The sequence below is a fragment of the Conger conger genome, chromosome 2 (assembly GCF_963514075.1).
Source record: "Conger conger chromosome 2, fConCon1.1, whole genome shotgun sequence".
NCBI lineage: Eukaryota > Metazoa > Chordata > Actinopteri > Anguilliformes > Congridae > Conger > Conger conger.
The window spans coordinates 56405128-56422568 of NC_083761.1; the positions used below are offsets into that span (position 1 = coordinate 56405128).

At 42.9% G+C, this 17441-nt stretch overlaps 1 protein-coding gene across 3 annotated transcripts in view; it reads right to left on the bottom strand.

Annotated features, from left to right (window-relative positions):
- The window catches only part of mad1l1 (mitotic arrest deficient 1 like 1), a 238460-nt gene extending 221128 nt beyond the window's left edge, over positions 1-17332 (bottom strand). The window contains exons 1-9 of one of the 3 annotated variants that reach the window (XM_061231225.1): positions 17261-17332; positions 16133-16313; positions 15722-15862; positions 14378-14557; positions 13396-13520; positions 13146-13227; positions 10000-10130; positions 8911-9025; positions 7729-7790 (exon numbers count right to left, since the gene is read on the bottom strand). In XM_061231225.1, coding sequence (XP_061087209.1) covers positions 7729-7790; positions 8911-9025; positions 10000-10130; positions 13146-13227; positions 13396-13520; positions 14378-14557; positions 15722-15862; positions 16133-16279 — 983 coding nt within the window. In that variant the 5' untranslated portion in view covers positions 16280-16313; positions 17261-17332. Of the gene's footprint in view, positions 1-7728; positions 7791-8910; positions 9026-9999; positions 10131-13145; positions 13228-13395; positions 13521-14377; positions 14558-15721; positions 15863-16132; positions 16314-16628; positions 17170-17260 lie in introns of those variants that run through there. The other 2 variants (XM_061231226.1, XM_061231224.1) reach the window with 2 other exon arrangements.
- Between the last annotated feature and the right edge of the window lie 109 nt (positions 17333-17441).

A 17441-nucleotide genomic window follows, 5' to 3' on the forward strand; every position in this document is an offset into this window, starting at 1 on the left:
CAGGTACTTGCTTTACTAAAGACTACAAAGGGCAGCAGCTTCAGTCTATGCATCAGACAGTCACCAGTTGCCGCTCCCACTGAATACAAAATGGGCTGGGCATTAAAACTTGGCCAGTTGGCCTGGAAACTCACAAACTAGTCACGAAAGCAATAATATGTGGGTTTATGTAATCAGTTCAGTTTACTTTTCTGCTTAAGTTCTACTGCAAAGCCAATGCTGCTATGCTGGAGTGTGGCAAATTGTAAGGGTTTAACACGATTTAAATAACTGTGAATTACGCGGTTGACTCGTACCAATCTATTTCATGGTCAACAATAACTGAAAGTATTGACCATGTCTGCATGTTTTTATGCACCGAGTTGTTGCCACATAATTTGCTGATTAGATATTTGCATGAATGATACACAATTAGCTGGTGTACCGCATAACCTAATAAAGTGGTCAAGAATGGATTAATGTACGAGAGCGGTATCATGTTTAAGAACTTTGAAACAGCTTTGAAAGAAAAAATATATGCTTCAAATTTTCATCCCTGGTTGCATGTTTACTTTTGTTCACATTTTCTAAACTGAGTATTTGTGCAGAATAAATGTAAATAAATGTGGCACTTTTAGATTTGTTTATGCATCTTAAAGGAAGAAATGCACACTGTAAATTTTTGGGCTCCACTCGACAAGTTAGTTTTAATTGGCATCATAAAACATCCCACAGGCTTAGAAAAATACATATTTGCACAGCTTAGGAGATGAAGCTTGTAATACTTGCTGAAAGTGACTTTTAAAGTTACCAAATTCATCGAGGCCCAGATTGCATAAATACAGCAGAACGGTGCAGTAAATAAATTTTGTCTCAAAAGGGAGTAGGGTGCTTGAACTTCCACCACGAAGTCCCATTTCCCTGTAATGTCTCTTTTAAAAGGAGAGTCACGGAGAGGCTAACCGCCACGAACAACCACCAGCTGTTATACAAATAACCTTCAGTGCTGAATCATCACAGAGCACATTGCATTCGACGGCTTCTCGGCACAAGGCAATAAACAAAGCGCTTTCATGGCATTTCGGTGAAGAGGGCGACAGCATAAAGCCACATATCAGCTTGGAAGATTTCCGAATGTGTCCGAACCAAAGAGGTGCGCAAACTTCTAAGAGTCCAAGCACGGGGGCCCAGACAGAAACAGCAGCATGCTATCATTGGAAAAATAAATGGTTTCAGAAAATATTTGTCATGCTCAACAAACACAATTTTCAGGCAATAATCTTCCTTATTTCCCCTTCCTGAGTATAATCCATAAAATGTCAGAGAACAGGCCATGTCAGTTTGTATTAGTTTCCATTCACACCCAATGCTGACTTAACCACAGGGAGAGAGAGGGCCTGCTAATCTCCAGCCTCCAGACATTTAGCAAAGATTAGCTCATTCATTCAACTCTGAAGGGAGCAGGTAATCCATCCATTAACAGAATTTAAGCAAAAATGCGCATTTGTACACAAACCCATTTAATTATAACCCAAGCCAACATTACTAAAATATAAAGTGGCCGACTTCATTGCTTGAGTGCGGTACCTCCTAAAAACTGTATGAAATCTTTAATTTCGATAATTTAACTTGACGGCTGTGCTGTAGCAGGTTGGGGTCACCTTGCAGCAGTGAGGAGACAGACAGGACTACTTCAGAAATGTTCTCGCAATGGAAGACTGGGCTTGTTTACCCTCTTTAAGAGAGCTGACTGGCTGTGTACAGAACACGAATGCAAGTCAAGCAGATGTCCCAGCAGAGGAGAGCAGATATCCGACACAAGATGGGTCCCATGTGAAACATATTCATTCTGCTCTGTAATGTATTCATCAGCATGAGTGCACTATGGGAATCGCACAGCGGTGTAGTCTAAATATAAATGCAGAGGATGCTCAACAGGTATAAAGTGGGGAAAAATAGGTCAGCTGTGCTTCCCAAGAAAATACTCAAACTTGTTTAAGAGAGAGTACCGTTCATGCGCAAAGTATGCAGGTTAATTATCCATTACCCCCAAAAAATATTTTTCAGGGCCATAAATGCATTCAAATTCAGACATAATGAAGTTTCACAAAGAAATTTCATTTCATGGTATAATCAAGGTAAAACAACAAAACACTCGTGTTCTAATCAGATCAAATATGAATATTACCTCGATAAAAACGCACACTCCGACACCGCCGTCGGTAAGGCATTTTCTGAAGGAATATTCAAGTTAATGAGCCTGAGGAGATAATTAATTTCATGAAATTAAACTGTGTTCCAACAACGTAAGCCAATGTAATAGACAAGACTAATTTATTATCAAATATCTGCACTTCCTTTGTTACTGCACATACTACCGGAGACGTGGAGGGCTTTGAAAGGGAACCCACCAGTCAGCTACCGCAACGGAAGATTTTGAGCACGGCTTCCCAGTCCATTTCCCAGGAGTGCCCGGCCTCTCAGATAGCACTGTAAACACTCAACTCGACATACGCATTGGCAAAGCCAGAGGAGCGCCACGTTTCATTGGCGGGACACTAGTCTCGCCCGTGCGATTTCTTCCGAAGGCGTGTTAAATGCCGCACGGTGACTAGTGTTTACAGCTAATAGGCTCTATAATAGGTCTATGAAAACCAAGCAATCACTCTCAGGCATAATTGGCTGTGAGACGAACAGTCATCAATAACGCAGCCAGACAAAGTGACGATTATGAAGATGAAAGGCGAGCGTCGCTTCATAAAGCTGATGAGCTAAATGTGTCTGAATTAAACAGCTTTTTCCAATAAACACTGATATTCATCCATTGCTTTTTTTTGTCTGAATTGGTGGAGATGATGCAACACAGTTGCATTTCTGCACGTTTACAAGCTGTCCTTTACAGCCAATTATAATCTATATGTAATGTGATAAGCTTAGAAAGACCCAAACCATTGTGGAGCGGGCTTTCAGCATTATATCAGCAAGCACCACCAGGGGGATGTATCACAAAGCAGGATTATGGAGTTAGCCGGATAAATTCACTGGTAAAACCAAGAAACCAACCAAAAACCGGAACATGGACTGAAGTAAGAACAGCTATTCCAGGTTTTACTCTGAACTTACCCAGCTAAATCCATAAACCTGCTTTGTGATACGTTTCCACCGTCAGGCTGGGGGTGTATAAGAGAGAGAATACTGGAGGGAAAAGCAGGATAAAGCGGCCAAACATGAATTGATGAATCGGACGGCTCAATCACTCGTAGATGCACCTCAAACATCCAGGCCAATAAATCCCCTTCACCCCTATTTCCATTACGCTTTTTGTCCCTTTAATGAACAACAGAAGGCCCTTCTATCAGGTTCTCAGACGGCTCCGTTCGACTCAATTTATTTGGGGTCATTGGTGGGTAATGTTTCCATTAAGTCGTGGCCCATAATTCAGCCCCTGATGTGGAGTAAGTGGGTTTAGCATTCCTCTCCCCTTACATTTCCATGGAGAGTAATGGGAGGGAGGCTCTCCATCAGACTGACAGATGTGACGGGGCATCTGGGAGGGAAGGCACTGCAAGAGGTGCAGGCCCCTGGGGACCGATGCAACCGTTACTGCCCACGTCCGTAGCACAGACCAACAAACACGGTTTCCCAGCACTTAGCAGGTTTTTTTTTTGTTTTTTTTTAATAAACTAATGAGCCCCAATTAAACCTACATTCCACAGGCCATTTGTCTTGAAAGCTTGCCTAACTGTGAGGTCAGAAATTAGTTTTATTTCTAACAGTAACAGTCCTTTTGAACTTTGTGTGTAGTTAAGAGTTGCAGAGGGAATATTCCAGGAAACTTTTTTCAGGAAGATTTTTAGAAATGTTCAATCTCATGACACCATGCAAATTGAATAGGATTGTTCAGATTCTCCAGAGAAGATTAAGCTAGATGTGGTTGAAATATATAAAAACATTTTACTATATGGATATTTTAATAAAGGTGGTGCAATACATTAATAAGTTTAAGAAGGCAATTACATTTTCACATGGTTTAATATGGGTGTTTAATACCTGAATATAAATGTGTGATACCTTAAATTTACAATGTGTGCTGAACCGAAAGTCTGGTACTGAATGAAAGAGCCTGCTTTTCTGTTTACACATGTTACTGCTTCTGCGGTTTCACAGAAGTTGTAGGCAGAGCGGCAAAGGCATACAGGTGACTCAGGCTACTACTGCGCTCAGATAGGCACATTGCCACCCTCACATTCTTTGGGGAGAACCGTGTATATATTCGCATTTATGTTTCCTTATTTAATATGCTTTTCGTTGTATTTTCAATGATTCTTCAATCTCCTCAAAATGGGAAGTTATGAACTTTACAACTCTATGTGTGGTGTGGTGAGTGTGCCAGCATGCACATAGTGATGTTTCATGAGCTATGATAAGTTGTTAAGCAATGACTTTTCTGAAACAAATTTTTGCTCTCTAGAGCAAAACACATGATTGTTTTGAATTGGTGAGTCACTGATAATAGTTTGACGGATTGAGTCACCCATTTGTTTCAGGAACGCCATCCTTCAATTATAACTGCAGTCACAACCCTTTTTATTTTTAAATGAATGCTTCCCACCTACCTACCACCTCCACTAAGATCCCATGTACCTGAAAATTCATCTCATACACAAAAGCATCAGGAGCTTTGATATTATTTCCACAACATTCTTTTGATACAGTTCAATACAGTTGGAAATATTTGAGGGGAGTGAATCTCAATCCAATAAGGAATGCTCCATCTGGAATGTTTCACTTACCATGGACAACAAGGAGGCCATATAAAAACCCATGAACATTAACTAGGTTGACTTGCGTCTGCACAATATTTAAATAAAGGTTTATAAGTCTTGCCTTAACCCTACACTCGCCTCAGTGCTTGGAGAAGTTATTCCTCCTTTCCACAGTTTAACACAAGCCATACACAGCCTACTTTCAGAGAGACTAAGCTGTCAGATGCCTACCCCACAGTGAGAAACTGCAAAAAAGGGACACTGCATTACCGCACAACTTGCCCCCAAAACTTTCAGCTCAGGAAGGCTTTGGTGTAGGGCCGGGTCCCGGTGATCAATAATCCAAGCACCTGCAAGTGAATCCAGTGCTGAAGCTCTAACCCCAGCGCTCAAGCTGTGTGAAACGGGCATATTAAACGCAGGCTGCTCGCATAACTGCAGGGTCTGTGGAGGCACACTCACAGGAACGTGATTCAGAAGCGGGTAACAGCAGGGTGTTAGCAGCAGGGGGTCTAATATCGGATTATTGGGCGGCTATCCACAGTCGGCACACCAAGGCTCAGCTTCACGGCTACCTATAGACAATAAACAGTTCATTTCAGCCGTTTCGCCATTACCAAGCCAGTGCGGTCCAAAATTCTCTCTCAAAAGTGTCAATATCTTCTGTGACTTCTTCAGTGAGACTTTCTGTAACTAGACTACACCCATGAAATTATTGTTCAACCAGTTACTTCTACGTTTCTTAGTTCTATGCATCTCCAATATATAATAGTGATTTTTGAGTTGATTTTTATGATTACACGGATGACTTTAAACAAGTTGGATAGAAATGGACAGTTTGTAAATGCACAACAACCTACAAAGCCTCAGATTTGACTCAGATGGGCTTCATGAATTCTACAGCCATTATGTCAGTGAGTTTCATTCTATTTTTTTCTCCGAAAACATTTCCGTGTACGCGTTCGTGTTTCATTGGGTTGATCAGTGACATATCACCCTGTTAGGATACCATCATTCTGACATAATCCTTTCATTTTGATCAATGTGCCATTTCGCATTTGTCAATTTAGAATTTTGTTAAATGCAGTAAATTTAACGGCCACAATGCTACACTGGAGTGGGAAAACATACGGTATACTTTCTAATCGAATAAAGGGTCACAATGTTAAGTTGTTCTTAAAAAACATAAATGTTGCTAACATACCAGAGTACTTAATAAAGCTTGTTTATTTTTCTCATTGACACAAAATGATTTAACATATCTTTGATTTTACCAGAATAACACCCAAAGGATCACTAAGCATAAAGCTACAAACACAAGGTCAACAGTAAAAAGGCAAACAACACCGTGGGAGTTGTACAAAGAGGACAGTTAACAACAGGTTTTAAAAGCAGAAGTATATTTCGGTCACTGCGTCATGAATCGTGTTAAACAGCTTGAATTAGCATGTCAAGTGCAAGGCCTTTCTGTAGATTGTTTTAAATCCATAGAGCAGAATGGCTGAAAGCCAGCTCTCCAAGTTGAATAGTGGCAATACAGCACAAATGCAAGTGGAAGGATTTGTAACGCTATTGGGGAAAAACAACATTGTTCAGAATGTTTTTTAATGAAGGTTCAAGTACCTGTCTGTGTACTCTGCCAGGAAATGGAGAAATAAAATGGCTGAATGAAATGCCCAGAGAGCATCTTCTTGGGAGGAAATCTGACATTAGGGCTCTGAGCATCAAGTTCTATCGACTTCCATTGAGTTCTATTTCACGGTGAACATTCAAACAGGAGAACATGCAATCAAGAGGTCCATATCGCACGCTCCGTATCTAAAGCTTTAAGAACCTCACCAGCTCTCATTAATCATTCAGCCCGTGGCTGAATTATCCACCCAGTTTTCCTTTTATAAACCCTTAATGAGAGAATGATTGCATATTTCCACATGAGTAGCAAAGCACATCAAAGACATAACAAATACTTTTCCACTTCCAGCTCTACCAGACAGGAACAAAAAACAGCGTTATTCTGAGCTTTTTCAGAACCTCAGTCAACAAGAGGACTCGATCGACGATAACAACACGTCAAACTTTTATCTTTTCTGAAAATTAGTAAAAAATAAGAGGACGGGGAATGTCTACGTGTGAAGCTCACGGCGCACGGACACATGTTCAGACCGGGAGTGAGGCGGCGGAGCGAACAGCAGCCTCTGTGACACTTGGGGGGAGATCGGAGGCTCGGTGGGGGAGCCATCTTAACTCGAGAGCTCCATCTAGCGTGGCACGCGTCTTGCGCGCGCGGTCTCTCCAGTCATTACGTATGCTTCCCCATCACCTCCAGCCTGAGCCCCCAGCGCCCGCACCGCCTAAGTACAGGTGTGGAATTACTGTCTCATGAAATTGCTTTACGCAAGAAAACTTTGGGATGAATGCTAAATTAAATCATGCAAATGAAACCCTCATTAAAGATATACGCGTTTCCCGCGTACGGGAGCGAATCGTGTGATCTGAAATATAAATGCGAGCGGGAGCGTGCGAGGTGCCTGTGAAAACGTATCGATTTTATACGCCCGCCTTTCGGTGAAGATTGGCAGTCGTTTGTTGACATCAGTTGAAAACTACACAATCATACTAATATAGGCGCAAATGTATACATATCCATATAATTGCGCCACATGGACAGCAGTGATTGGTGTGGTTCCTGATAGAAACAGTACATGTGGACATCGTATTACCACGGAAATAGGTGGTAAATCACAGCTAGAAATATTGTTTGTTATTTTTCATTGAAAACATTTCAGTTAAATCCACCAACATCAGCCACCAGAAGACAAAGTCACATTAGTCATTTTGACCAGTGCAAGGTTTGAAATTCTCACAAAATGTTGAAATTATAATGAACATAATGAAATATTTTTAAAACGTATAAATGAATGTTGTTGCAATGATGCCAAAACAAACTACTAAAGTATTCTCATGTATTTCCTGCCCCCCTTACCTGATGTTTAGTCCAGTTGTCTGACTTAAATTCTCCCAGGCTTGGAGATTTGTTGACAGTTTCTGTAAAAGGAGAGTTCATATGTAAATTGTCGATAAAATGGCCAGCCCTACATTTCTGACACTCAAGACAGCGGTTCCCTTTGCGTGTCTTTTGCTAAATTTGAAAAGTTCTACTTGAGAACCCAAATCTGAAAATGAAAGGCCCTTTGAAAGTACATATACCTCCAGTCTGACATGGTAAAAGGCAAAAATATAACTAATTTGTCATTACTCAGGGCTGCAAAAAAAAAAAAACAGGACAAAAAAAGATTTCACAAAAAACACCTGCTTTTACGCAAGTGAAAAGAAAACAATTTCCACCAGCATTTCTGAATAAATAGTATACGCTCATTTCAAATGCGCCCTCATTAAGACTCACCACCATTTCCGATCGCCCCAGATCATTATATTTAGCTAATTAACTCATTTTGCTAGTTTAAGTTCTTTGCCTTGCGCAAGAATGAGAACTAATTAAACAGCGGAATAGATTATAGCGACTCTCTCCTTCCCTCAGTCTCTCTCCCCCTCTCTTTCAGACTGAAAGGGGGAGTTAATGAGGAAGAATCCTGTCAGCGCTCACGGAGACGTGTAAACAGTTTTGGCAGAGGGCTCACCTTTCTTCTTTGCTCTGAGACGCGCGCTCCAAACAGGAGGGGAGCATCCTCGCTCTTCCTCCGCCGCTTGACACCGCGTCAGACGGCGGCCATGTCATGTCAAGGCTGGGCGGGCCGGCCGGACGGACGTCCCAGGCCGACCTTAGCGTTGGAGCCCACACTACAGCCCCCCCGTGCCCTGTACGCGGCGTTACCCTGCGTTTCAGGGGGCGTGGGCTTTTTATCTCGGGGAAAACGTCCAATTAGGACGCGGCAACAACCGCCGCCGTTTCGACCGAGCGAGAAAATGAATTCTATTCCGAGACGAAACTCCGAGCGGCGGAGAACAGCCTCCGACGGGGTCTCCCGTTTCATCTTCCTGTCCCCCCGAACTGGGCGACGTGCTCCGGGTCAAAGGGCGCGAGCGCAGAGTTAAAGCGGAACGCGGCCGTGTCCTTCCCCGCGGCGATTTCGCCGTTAATGAGGAGCGGGCGCGGCGCCTGAACGGAAGTGTGGGAGGGCGCCCCATCTGGAAGCCATCGTCCTACCTCCTTCTCCAGCTCCAGGTTGACCATGTCCTCTCTGATCTTCTCTAGACGCTCCAGCTTCCGCCTCAGTCCCTCCGTCTCCTCCTTCAGCAGACTGCTGTTCTCCTTGGTCTCCCTTCAAGAGCGGGGAGACGGGAACAGAAATGAGCCGTCTGGCTGGTGCTTTTATCCAAAGCGACATACCGTTCATTAGATTAAGCGGGAGACAATCCCTCCCAGGATCAATGTGGGGTTAAAGGCATTGCTCAAAGGCCCGAAAGCTTCACAGCTATTATTGTGAGCTTGAACACCTACCTTCCGGGTCCCGGTCGTGTATATTAGGCACGAAGCTACAGGCAGCCCAAAAGTCAAAACCTTTTTCAAAAGACTTTTCTAATGACTTTTCTTCTTCTGTTTGAGTTTCTAGGTGGTCGTGAAATTTTAATCAGCACGTCTCAAACGTAGCATAACATTTTTTTTGATGTCGGATAAGAAAGAAAGCCTTTTTTCACCGCACGTATGATCCAATAGGATGACAAGATTTGCTCTTCTATGACAGGCACAATTTTTTCTTCGGAGATAAGAGTCAGGGGGTTCATAAAATAAAAGCCCATAAGCCACCTGACAAGGTGATGATGGTGATTACAAGTTAAGCCTGATGGAAATGGCTGATCTTTTTTTAAAAATAAAATAGAAACTCGCTATTGAGGAAAAACTCATTTTGAGGACAAATACGAAATGGCACATTGATCAGAATGAAAAAACTGTGAGGAACGACAGTATCCAAACAGGGTGATATGTCACTGTGATCGACCCGATGAAACACAAACACGCGCACACATGTGCACAGAAATATTTTCACCTCTCAGTGAAGAAAAAAATAGCATGAAATGTGCTGAACTAACTGCCGGAAACAGGCCATATTCTCATTACTCTCACTCAAATCTGAGGCTTTGTAAATTCTCCTGCATTTACAAACCATCCACTTCCAACCCTTTTGATCTCTGCAATTAGATTTGGTGGCTAATCTCAGAGCATCACGCAGTAAACCTGGGTATGACGGTTGAGGGGCAGTGTTTAGCCAGATGAGTGGTGACTGGTGGTGTGTACCTCAGGTAGCTGTTCTCCTCACGGAGTCGCTTCAGCTCCCTCTCCATGTCGGGCACTCGAGCCAGCTCCGCCCTCATGTTCTTGACTATCACAGTGTCCTGCTCCTGCAGGGCCAAGCGCCGCTCCAACTCCTGGAGAGAGGGAGAGTGGGAGAGAGAGAGAGGGAGAGGGGGGAGAGAGGGAGGGAGAGAGGGAGAGGGAGGGAGAGAGGGAGAGAGAGAGAGAGAGAGAGAGAGAGAGAGAGGGAGGGAGGGAGGGAGAGAGGGAGCAGGAGGGGGAGAGAGGGAGGGAGGGAGAGAGAGGGAGGGAGGGAGCAGGAGGGGGAGAGAGGGAGGGAGGGAGGGAGAGGGAGGGGGAGGGAGAGGGAGGGGGGGAGAGGGAGGGAAAGCAAAAGAGAGGGAGAGGGACAGTGACAGTGCTCAAGAGTAAGTAAGAGAGGGGGAGACCGAGAGTCAGAGAGCACGAGACAGAGAGTACGGACAGATGGAAAGAGAGACAGAGCGAGAGAGAGAGAGAGAGAGCGAGAGAGAGAGAGCGAGAGAGAGAGAGAGAGAGAGAGAGAGAGAGAGAGAGAGAGAGAGAGAGAGAGAGAGAGAGAGAGAGAGAGAGAGAGAGACAGAGATTAAATACAGCGCAAGTAATGAGCCATTAACTCCGACACTGCACTTTCCCCCGTGCTCACAACTGGTCCCATATCAGCCAAAACACCCCATCAAAACCACAGAGATTAGAAAGGGCCTGGGACCGTAGTCAAAACAGTACTTTAATTCTGCCGAAAGAAAACTCCCTAAAATATCCCAGGCTTAATATGTCAAAGGAGCCTTACTAATGCAGTTAAACGCTGTTGGGTCGGTACATAATAGGCTTGGCTGAAACAACGCTAGCGCGCTAAACTCCAGCAGCAAAGCTGTGCAGCGGGTTCAGATCGTGAAAGCTACGTTTTCATCATTAAATCTTCACTGCTCGACATCTCCTCTAAAAACTTCTGTTTGGCCTGCCTCCCAACTCCATGGAGAATACTATGCACTGGTTGTCAACAACAGTAACATTGGCAAAGGGAAATCCAATGACATATGACAGATAGATGGATGGATGAGGCATCATGAAATGATGCAATATCGCATTATTTGGACAAATCAGTGCGATTCCTTCAAAACCTTCATATAATGAACAGCTACTTTCACATATACACTGTACAATAAACACTTACATGTACAGAATATAATGATAAAACAGATGGTTGCAGACCCATTTGCTATCCAGATGAAGAGTAAATAGTCTGACAAAGGCTCCAGACATCCGGATTGCAAAGAACCAGTTGTCATTTCACAATTTATGTATATTTATACTAAACTCTATACTATACTAATTTCAGTGTTTCTGAAACTAATATAAAAGCAGTATCTGTATTAAATTATGGTATTTACAAAACTACAATCTTGTCAGCTCATCATCCAGTTATCATCCAGCCAAGTATCCTATCAAAACAATCCAAGTCAAATACTGACTTACTGAAATAATTGGCTACAGCAGAAGGATACCCCTTTAACAAGGACATGGATTTCATTGTAGTCGATAAGTGCTGCTTTTGACTAATTCATCCCATTCTGAGACATATACCAGGACTTTCACACTGACACAGGAGTGTCTGAGTCACTAGGTGTAAAGAACTGCATTCAGTCTCAATTATCAACCAATAACGTTAAACTCTGAGATTGTGGTGAGCGAGCCATCTTTCAACATGACAACTAATACTTCACATCTTTAGTAATGTATTGGCCATTTTCACACATTTTTACATTTCCGGGTCTGTTAGCCCACCCTGTAAAACTGAGAGGCAAACAGTGCCATTGGAGTAATTGGGACCAATTTTACTTCATAATAACAAGCCTTCTCCAACAGCACCTGTGTTGGCTGTTCTGTGCAAAAGACAGAAATGCTAGTTTAAACACATTTTTCAACACCCCCACAGCAATACGGCACTGTGTAATGAAGTAAGCCTTCTCCAAATTCTCATTAATAAAACAAGCCTTCGGTAATTGCTGAGCTCATGAAGCTGAACGATATCACCGCTGAGCTAAAATGCTTCCAAACAGAAAACACAGCTAGCCCATTTTACAGAGAGGCGTCAGTGCATACACGCAGCCAAAGAGCCCGTTTTCAGAGCAGTGACATGCCACGTGGATCTTCACCGTGGTAGTGCAGGCCATAGTGGCCATGACCCAAAGTGGCTTTGGATAAAAGCCTCTGATAAATAAAATATAATGCAAAGTAATGTAGCAAGTGGTGAAGGGCAGGCTGCACACATTTCAGAGAACGTGTACATGCTAGTCAGCAACCTCCCAACAGAGGGCACTGCAGTAACCACTACAAGCCTAAAATCATGACAGCCCCCACAAATTTGACAGTAAGAAAAAATATGCATCGTAATCTTTAATGTAAGTTTATATAAATGTATTAATTCAGAGGTGATTTCAAATAAAAAAATACTACCTCTACCTCCTCTGGGAACAAAGTCGTCCTTTGTACCACCCTGTATTCATCTTTGACTATCATAGCTATTCATAGAGAGGGTTTCGTTTAGAGACCTATACCACATTAAAATGGCTGTACTTCAAACAGCAGCCGCAAACATACAGCCAATCTGCCAGAGGAGCCCATACAGAGCATGGAAGCAGGGAATACGCACCCTCCCTCCTCTGGAGATGCTAAGGCCATTTATGAACCACTCTGTGTGACATGGCGCCTCGGTTTGACTGCAGGCCATGGCCAGCATCACTACGACAGCAGGAGCTGCTGCTCTATCTCAATGTGCCAGCCCCTGAAAAGAGCCATTCTTAATTGTTTAGCCGTCAGACAGCTTCATAGCCACTATAAATCAGGGACGGAAAAGTTTTTTTTTTTTGTTTTCTTTAAACGAGTTCTATAAATGAGAACCTAGACATAATTAGATAAATGATCATGGCAAATGTGTGACAGATGGGTAAGAGAGGAACTAATAACTGTGCAGCTAATAAGTTTTTTAGTTTTTTTTCCTCTTTTCTTTTTACAATACGTCTCGTCAGCAAAGCGTTCGCGGTTGGCTCCGTCCATCTGTCTCCACAAGACGCATCCTGTGGAATCTGCAAGAACGGGAAAGCGCGTACCTTAATCTTCAGCTCGTTCTCAGAGTTCAGACACTCAGAAGTCTGCAGGGACTGATACTTCTGACTGGCCTCCAGATACTTCCTACAGGAACACAATGAGAAACACAGCACTCGCATTAAAGCCCTTAGCATTCGCCCCGACGCGCCGCCGAACTTAGAACGGAATATAAAACGGCTATAGAACAGGCGCTTACGCTAATATCAAAGTCTAATGCAAAGGCAGGGCCGGCAGAAGCAGGGGCAATCATACTTGTGCTGGAGCTGCGCTTGTTCCTGCAGGCCCTCGTTCTCGGTGGCCTGGGCGGCCAGCTGCATCTCCTGGTTCTTAATCCTGTGATTGAGTTCCCGAATCTCATCTCGCGAAGCGCACAGCGTCTGCGTTGAATTAATAGGACGGCGCTTGTTAGCAGCTAATTAGGGAAAGGAAATTGAAGGCAAAGTGTATAAACAAGGTCCGGACATCCGCCAAACTTGTTTAATGGAATCCGGTGCCTGTAGGAGCACCGGGATGAACAACGCCGCCCAAGCGGACTTAATCTGTTTTTTTTCCTAATGTCGGAGACACTCGACGCAAAACTTAGTGTGGCAGCCACCGTGTATGGCCTCCTAAAGTAGGCTCTTCTCAATCACGGTTCGGGGGAATCCGGTGGGCTTGCCGTTTTCATGTTGCTATTAACAGTTTTTTTGCTGAGGCAGATTCCCATTTCTGCAAGTCATGCTTGATAAAAAATTGGTACTCTATTTTTTTGCAAATTTTTAAAAAGAACATCACTGATGGCAATTAAAGATTTCTTCCCCCTCAGTGCACTTTGTTAACATTTTTCCCCTCGGTTAAGCTAAAGTAGCTGTTCAATGAATTGTTCTCGGCCATAAAACAGTTAATTGCACAGCTAAATAACCATAGGCAATTAAGTTCCACACCAGTCTGCACTTCCAATTTAAGGGAAACAAATCAGCAGAATTGCATAGAATAAATACATTTATGTGTACCTATCTGTTAAAACGCGCTTCCAAAAAACATTTAAAGATTTAATGGGCGGTTCAACCAAACTTCATTAACTAAGAAAGCACTGAAATACAAAAACATCCGCATTTATTTTCTCAAAGACAAATATGCGTTTCATTGGCCTGGAATCTGGTGAAAATTGCGGGGGAAGGGAGGTACAGATTGCGATAAATAACTGAGCACCAGCCATTCTACTCCACTGCCATTCATATTCAAGGTCCAGTACCTCGTTGGCATTCGCTATCTTGGAGTCCTTCTCGTCGAGCTTCTTGTTCTGTGACTCAATGTTCTTCTTGAGGGTCTTGTTCATTTCAATTTGCTCATTCAGCACCTTTTCAGTCTCAGCCTCCCTTTCCTCCATCTTTTTGATGCGAGTGAGCAAGTCCTGGTTCCGGTCCACCTCACGCTGAATATGGAGAAGGAAAGGTCTGTATGTTGGACCAGTGCTAGGGAGATGCATACATAGGCTACGAATCATGCCAGCCCAGCATCAAATAAGCAATGGAGACCTTCCACAAAGGTGTTCAGAATGAGAGCACCTGCACTGAGGTCCATAAGTATTTGGACAGTGACCCAATTTTAAAGGGCTGCAACTCCACCACACGTCACTCCATATGGACATAAATACAGTGACAGTCAGTTTTATTTCGGGGGTGTTCAGATCCATAGGCAGTGAACTGTGAAAGCATTACAGCCCTTTAAAAAATATATATGTATATAATTTATTTTTATTTTTATAAATGTGTCACTGTCCAAATACTTATGGACCTCTCTGGACACACAAGGTATTTCATTATCATTAAGGTAGGGCACAATAAGCTGCATCAAGCATAAAGACTGATGAAATGACTGAACAGGTATCTGGGGGCTGTATCATGTAAGCTGGATACCCACACAGAGTAAAACACAACAGCTGCTTTGGAGGGTTCTGGATTTTACTTGGTGCTGTTATCTGGTGAACTCAGTAATCCTGCTTCCTGATACAAGCCCTCGGCAGTGTGCGCTGGCTACAATGATAATTTTCTTTAGAAGCAGTGCCATGCATTTTTGTTTGTTTGTTCTCTGGTTGAATTGTGACTGCTTTGACACAAGGATTCAAAAGGCAATTTGCATTTTGGATATTGCGAGGGGCTTTTTAAAATAACAACAGATTAACATTAAGAACATAAACCAGCAGGGCTTTTTGGGGGAGGTCTCTTTCGAGAGCAAATGGCAGCGAGTGTAGCCCTCTCCTTTGCCCAGGCAACGGAGTGATTTTCAGTTTTATATTCACTTGACAACAGCCAACAACCCCAATCTGTGCATATACAATTCATGGCATGCAGCTTTATTAGGAAGACATGAGGAAGCATGTTTTCACACTGGCCACTGTGTGGAATAGCCTGCCAGAACATGTAGTGGGGGCAGAAACACCGGAGGTTCTCAAGACCAGGCTAGATATAGCACTAGATACTATTTAGCTTTTAGGCAAACTAAGCAAGCAGTAGGTATACATTAGTGATGCGAACAATGCTGGCCTAAATGGTCTGTTCGCCTCGTGATGTTATGTTATTTGATTACTAGCCATTACCTCAAAGTCCCGGGCACTGATGTGAGCAGCCTTCTCCAGCTCAATACGGGCACGCTTATGACTCAGCTCCATCTGCTTCTTCTCCTGGACCATTTGCAGGAGGTTAGTCTTTGAGTGGATCTTTTCCGCGGCACCTTCCAACTACAAAATTCATCCGATTGAGAATCATCAGGAAATACGACTGCTCACAGATTATGACTGCCTATATCTCCATAATTCACCAGACTGCACATGCCAAGCACATGGGCTCTTTTACTCGTTATTCCCTGAAATATACTTTTTTTTTATTGTAAAGCTTGGATAAAGATTTGGATAAAAGCATTATATAAATACAATCCATTTTCCATTTAAAAATTACTACATTACTAAAACCAAGAATATGATCATTAAATCATGCAAGAGACCACATACCTCAAACCTTTGTATATATTGCCTTTGAAGGTCACCCTTTGACATACTGGTCTCGGCCACATGTTGTGAGGTCTCAGGTTGAGAAATGAAGCTTTTAAATGATTTTAAAGTTCTAAAGACAGTGGTGTCATCATCCATGCCATCCATTTTTCAGGAAAAGAATCAGCCACCTGTTGCACACCTGCAAACAAAAGCATAAAAAAGCACTACTGATGAATAGGACCATAATGTCTGGTATACCTGAAATGTCCACGTAAAACACAACTAGAAAATCCAATGTATTGGCCTAGCCCACAAGGTCAAATTGATTGAGATTTCACACATGGGCCTAACTTACACTAACGCTTAACTAATAATCAAGCCAAAAAGCCACATAGCTATTATAGAAAAGACTTGTGATGCTTTGGGCACTGTTGCAAGTAACGTAGTACATTTGCAGTTTGCAAAGCTCAGGTCTTCCTGTCAAGCAAGCATGACATGAATAACATTATAATACCTTAATAATCAGCTCTTCTGCTGAGAAAAGTCGCCCTGCTGGAACCCCCAACCTGTTCTTAAACTGCACCTTAACTAGCGACCATTAGCTAGCTTAGCTGTCCCAACGTATTTTCTGATTCAGCTCGCAAACTATGAATTGCATTAGCTTAACAGTCTCTTGGTAGCTAGCTAGTAACACTACTGTGCAAAGTAAGTTTGTCAAGCTAGCTGGCATAATATGTAGCTACTACTCTGACAAAGAAACATTACCAACGGCTCGTTAGCAACAAGCTAGCTAGCTAGCCATCTATCCCTCTGTTACTAGCTACCATTACAGCAAGTTCATGCTTTAGTTTTTAGTTTTGAAAGCGTTGGATAAGTTATGATATTCCCGATTCCGTATTGTAATTATATAACTTTTCACTAAACAAAATGCATTGCCTGTACACTTGAACGCAGGTAAACCGCGAGCTCTGGATGCTGCCTTGCTCACAACGTGCAGCACTTATGGAAACTAACTGCACATCAGTAGTTAGCTTTAGTAATCGCCAACCTTAATGCATCTAGCTATTAAATAGCTAGCTAACGTTAGCTATTTAGCTCATCACTATTAGTTACGTAGAAAGCTAGCTTTGTGGCTGCCATACACACCGAGCAGATGTGCACCCAGTGCTCTGTACGCAGTGTCTCAGTCCAACACATTTTGAACTATATTTCTAAGACGCGTTCTAGTACTTAATCAATTAAAATCTTACCTGAGTACTTGGAAGTCAATCCGAATTGAAGTCAACTACTTGGATCTCCCTCCTCTCTAGAAACCGGTCTTGAAGTT